This window comes from Ursus americanus, chromosome 16 (assembly GCF_024610735.1).
Source record: "Ursus americanus isolate L20-20 chromosome 16, mUrsAme1.1.p, whole genome shotgun sequence".
In the NCBI taxonomy this organism is placed as follows: Eukaryota; Metazoa; Chordata; class Mammalia; order Carnivora; family Ursidae; genus Ursus; species Ursus americanus.
In genome coordinates, this window is record NC_142142.1 from 5,383,149 (window position 1) to 5,389,125 (window position 5,977).

At 37.1% G+C, this 5,977-nt stretch overlaps 1 protein-coding gene across 1 annotated transcript; it reads left to right on the forward strand.

The window, feature by feature from the left end:
* Positions 1-957, forward strand: LOC123786205 (olfactory receptor 52A5-like). Its single transcript, XM_045788438.2, has one exon. It carries the CDS (start codon positions 1-3, stop codon positions 955-957), a length of 957 nt encoding a protein of 318 aa, XP_045644394.2.
* Positions 958-5,977: the final 5,020 nt, after the last annotated feature.

The window sequence follows — 5,977 nt, forward strand, 5'->3', positions numbered from 1 at the left end:
ATGCTCATACCCAATGGTTCCGTCTTCACGCCTGCTCTCCTAACACTCACTGGGATTCCCGGGCTGGAGTCAGTGCAGCGTTGGATTGGAATTCCATTTGGTGTCATGTATTTCATGGCTGTGATTGGGAATTCCCTTATTTTAGGTATAATCAAATATGAGCACAGCCTCCATAAGCCCATGTACATATTTCTGGCCATGCTGGGGGCCACAGACATTGCACTTAGCACCTGCATTCTTCCCAAAATGCTAGGCATCTTCTGGTTTCATTTGCCAGAGATTTCCTTTGTAGCCTGCCTTCTACAAATGTGGTTGATTCACTCCTTCCAGGCAATTGAAACAGGCATCCTACTGGCAATGGCCCTAGATCGCTATGTGGCCATCTGTCACCCCTTGAGACACACCACCTTCTTCTCCCAACAACTCTTGACTCACATTGCAGTTGGGGTGATACTCAGGGGTGCCATTCTTGTAGCCCCGTGTCTGGTGCTCATCAAATTTCGTCTTAAACTCTATCGAACTACAGTCATCTCCCATACTTATTGTGAGCACATGGCCATCGTGAAGCTGGCCACTGAAGATGTCCGGATCAACAAGATATATGGTCTCTTTGTTGCTTTCAGTATCTTAGGGTTTGACATAATCTTCATCACCTTGTCTTACATTCAAATCTTTATCACTGTGTTTCAGTTGCCCCAGAAGGAGGCACGGTTCAAGGCCTTTAATACCTGCATCGCCCACATCTGTGTCTTCCTACAGTTCTACCTCCTTGCCTTCTTCTCCTTCTTCACACATAGGTTTGGTGCTCACATACCACCATACGTTCATATCCTCTTATCAAACATGTACCTGTTAGTCCCTCCTGTCCTCAACCCTATAGTCTATGGCATGAAGACCAAACAAATTTGTGACCATGTCCTGAAATTGTTATTTTCCAAAAAATATCTTAATCACTAGTAGCTACTTCTACAGGTATTTTAGGTTGATTCAGAGTAGCAACATAAACATGGTAAAAGCTTAATCTTCTCTAAATATGTATATTCCAAAAACATATTTCACTCTCAGATACTCATAACTGAAGGAAGTTTAAAAAAAATCATGAAACACCTAAAAACCTTGGTTTGCCACCCATATAAAGAACAAAAATCTCTTATGCTGAGATTTCAGGCTGTTTTGGTTTTTCTTTTATTTTTGTTTTGTCTGTTTAAACCTAGAAGTTTCTCTCTGGCAACCCTTAGATCTACACAGAAATAAAATGCGAAAAAAAAACCACTTGATCACAGATAACTTCCAAGGACCATGTCACACGTCAGTATTCTTCAACCGTTAACCCAAGACATAGCTACAATTCTAGCTATGCCTCATTTTCAATATCAGAGCACTCAAATATGTGAAGCCAAAGTTAATACAACTGAAGGGCTAAATAGACAGCAACACAAAAATTGTAGGAGACTTCAGTTCCCTTCTTCCAACAATGGATAGAACTTGCAGGCAGAAGGTCAGTGAGAAACTGGGGACTTGAACACTATTGACCAAAGGGACCTACCATGCACATACAGAATATTTCCACAACAACATCAATACACATGTTTTGACTAGTGCACAAGAAACATTTTCCAGGATAAATCGCATGTGTGAGAACAGAGAATATCTTAAATACTTAAGAAGTTTGAAATAATATTGAGTATCTTTTCTGATTACAATACGAGGAAAGTGGAAATCAATAGCAGAAGAAAATCTTAAGAAGAATATTCATAAACATATATAAATTAAACAACACAGTCCTGAAGAACTGATGGCTCATGGCTTAGAGAAGAAACAAAAAGGGTAATGAGAAAACCTCTTAAGAACAATGGACAGAATGGGCGAAGATATTTGTAAATGACATATCAGATAAAGAGCTAGTATCCAATATCTATAAAGAACTTATCAAACTCAACAACCAAAGTATAAATAATCCACTCAAGAAATAGGCAGAAGACATAAACAGACATTTCTCCAAAGAAGACATACAAATGGCCAAGAGACACATGAAAAAATGCTCAACATCAGTTGACACCAGGGAAATACAAATGAAAGCCACAATGAGATAACACCACACACCAGTCAGAATGGCAAAAGTTAACAAGGCAGGAAAGGAGGGTTGTTGACTAGGATGCAGAGAAACGGGAACCCTCCTACACTGTTGGTGGGAATGCAAGCTGGTGCAGTCGCACTGGAAAACAGTATGGAAGTTCCTCAAAAAAGTTGAAATAGAGCTACCCTACAACCCAGCAATTGCACTACTGGGTATTTTTCCCAAAGATACAAATGTAGTGATCCAAAGGGGCACCTGCACCCCAATGTTTATAGCAGCAAAGTGCACAATAGCCAAACTATGGAAAAAGCCCAGATGTCCATCAACAGATGAATACATAAAGAAGAAGTGGTGTATATATATATACAATGGAATATTATGTAGCCATCAAAAAATGAAATCTTGCCATTTGCAATGAGATGGACAGAACTAGAGGGTATTAACCAAAGTGAAATAAGTCAATCAAAGAAAGACAATTATCATATGATCTCACTGATATGTAGGATTTAATGAACAAGGCAGAGGATTGTAGGGGAAGACAGGAAAAAAAAAGTGAAATAAGATGAAACCAGAGAGGGAGACAAACCATAAGAGACTCCTCATCTTAGGGAACAAACCGAGGGCTGCTGGGGAGGTATAGGGTGGCTGGGTGGTGGACGTGGGGAGAGTATGTGTTGTCGTGAGTGCTGGGTGGTGTGTAAGACTCGTGAATCACAGACCTGCAGCCCTGAAACCAATAATACCTTATATGTTAATTTTAAAAAAGAATAATGAAATGAAAACACATGAAACTAAAGCCTATGGGATGCAACAGAAGTAGTACAAATCAGAATTTAATAAGAATAATTGTCTACATTCAAAATAAAAGATCTCAAGTAAATAACCTAAGTTTACACCAATGAACTAGTCAAAGAAGAACAAACTAAACCCAAATTAACAGAAGTGAAATAAGATTAAAGCAGAAATAAACATCATGGAGAATGGAAAAACAATGGGGGAAAAACAATAAAAGTAAGAAGTTGGTTATTTTGAAAAGATTAACACAATGAACAAACTTATGAGTAAACCCGAAAAGAGAGACAAGACTGAAATAAGTAAATCATAAGTAAAAGAGGAGACATTACAACTGAGAGCACATAAATAAAAAAATAAATAAAAAATTAAAAAAAAAACACAAAAACCTTAAGAGACTCTAATGAAAAGCAATATGCCTACAAATTGGATAAGCTGAAGAATAGGGTTAATTTTTTCTTTTTTTAAGCCACGATAAAAAAAGAAGTCAGGAGAATCCCTTGAAGAAGGGGTGACAGTGAAGGAGACTGTTAAGGACTAGGGAGAGGTGGTTCATTCTAGGGTACGAGTGAGGGACAGTCCTCGTTCAGGGGCTTAATGATTTACGTCTACCTCATGACAATTAGTTAAGCTGGACAGCATGCGATTTTTGTATGTATGTTAGAATTTGGTAACAGATTTTTTAAAATAAGTAAATAATTGCTCAGTAAGAACACAGAGCAAAACAAAAAGAAGAAAGAGATATATTAGTGATCCATTGCACATGAAAGGATTCTGAAAGATATCAATATGAAATGCACTGGGGGATACTGGATCAGATTCTGGGCAAGAAAAAATGCACCTCAGAGAAGTCATTCTTTCGCTTCTTGTCTAAATGTCAGCAAGGTCTGAAGATTAGGTGATAGTATTGTTTCAATACTAGGTGTCCTGATTTTGATTATAGTATATTATGCAGTAGAATATTCATGTTCTTAGTCAAAAAACAGAATTATTTAGGAGTAACCCACGTCTTCAATGTACTCCTAAACAGTGCACCAAGAAATTATCTCTCTATCAGATCATAAAGCAAAATGGGGCCAAATGCAAATGATATCTGAATCTGGGTAAACGTCATAAGAGATTTTCTTGAACTATTCTTGCACAATTCGGTACATTTCAAATTATATCAGTCGAAAGCTTTTCAAAAAGCACTCTTTTTGAAAATGTTCTTAATTCAGGAAAGGGTACAACACCCACTTACTTAACATTCCAGAAATATGATCTTTGCTTCTGCTGTTCAGCTCTACTGTAGACCTACTCCATCACTAATTCTAGTGATTGTGTATTAATTCCAAAAGATGATCCCTCTTTTATATCAGTACTTATTCCCATTTTAGTCTTTCATGAAATCTTATGAGAAATAAAATACTTTTTGTCATCCATTTATTGGTATTTCTTTTCTACATCTTCTGAAAGTTATGAAAATTAGTTTTCTAAATTTGAAAACTAGTCTGTCATCCCTGTATATTATGTAATATTTGTCGTCAAGTGGTATTGAAATTTCTTGCTTTTTTTAATACAAAATAAGCTGCTTAGTGCATCTGTAAACTGTTTCTTCTATGCTGTTTGATAACATGTATACATTTTTGCTAGCCTAACTGCTATTCAGATTTTAGAATTTAGTGAGGAATGTCCTTTCATTAAGTAACATTGATCATTTCTTTCTTTTTTTTCTATACCCCTTCTAAAGCTTTCACAGCAGATATCACATTGCCCTCCTCCTCCATTTCTTTTTTATGCAACTGCACCTTCCACATAGATCATGTCTAATTTATCTGTGCTCATGACCTGGATAACACAGAACACATTTTAGAGTAAATGTATATGGAATGAAGGAATGAGAGAATAAAGACACATTACTTTTTTCAACCCAAACTTACATAATAAATAAGCATTAATTCTCACAATAGCATTATATCCCTACTTTCCAATTGCAAGAACAAGCAGAGGAAGAGGTGTTCCAAACTCAAATAACTTAATGACATCATATTTTATTAACTAGTCAAATAACTAAATCACATCATATTTTATTGACAACAATAGCTCTATATCCTAATTTTAAGCTCCAAAACATCAATAATTAAGGTCATGTATTTATTTTGCAAAAGCTCTACACTGTACCACAGAAAGTACTTTTATAGATTAAGATCCCTGATCCACAGAACAAATACATGAAGGTAGAGATATGGAAACAGAAACATGGAGAAGCCGAGTGTAAAGCCTCCAATACAGAGTTTAACAGTGGCAGAATCTGGATTCAAAACTAGAGAGTCCATTTCAAAACTCATTTTTAAACAACTATATCATTAGTGCTCTCATAACTGAAAACTCAAATCCATTTAACTTGAAATGCGAAGGATAGCAGGCAATTGTATAAACCAGTTTCTGTTTTGAGACTTGGTGAAAGAAGGGTCACGAGGATGTTTATTTACGTAGATCTCATGGCATAGGAGCATGTCTACTGTTGCATGTGTTTTACATGATCTCCAAGTGAGGAAGCAGAAAATGAACTGAACTCATCAAAATATAATTTATGTATATGAATTTGTCTGCCTTTACTTTGTGGGGGAAGAGAAGAGAGCAAGGAGAGAAGAAGAGAGCAAGGTTCTAGTTTTAGAAATGATTTCTGAGACATTCGGTGTGTATGGACCCTAGAGGGCATCGTTCTGAGATCCTGTGTCCCTGGGGCCTTGGGTTACTGGCAAGGAAATCTTTCAGGACATGTTCAAATCTCCTCCTTCTCCACATTCACTGAGGAACATCACAATTGGTGGCCAGCAACTATCTTCTACAATCAAGCTCAATAAATGTATGCTGCTGCTTCAGCATGATATAGACCTTGCTGCAAATTTTGTTGGAGATGAACACATCAAATTGATCTCAGAGAGACATATAGTAGAAGGAGCAAGTCTGTTTTTCAGGGACAGAAGAAAAGCAGGAAAGGCTATCTCAGAGATGTCCACACATTGGCAGATGGCCCAGCAACAAATGGATCAGAGTTCACGATATTGACATTGATGAGGGCTATTACTGAGGGTGCAGACAGAAAGAAGAGGCACTGCCCAGCAC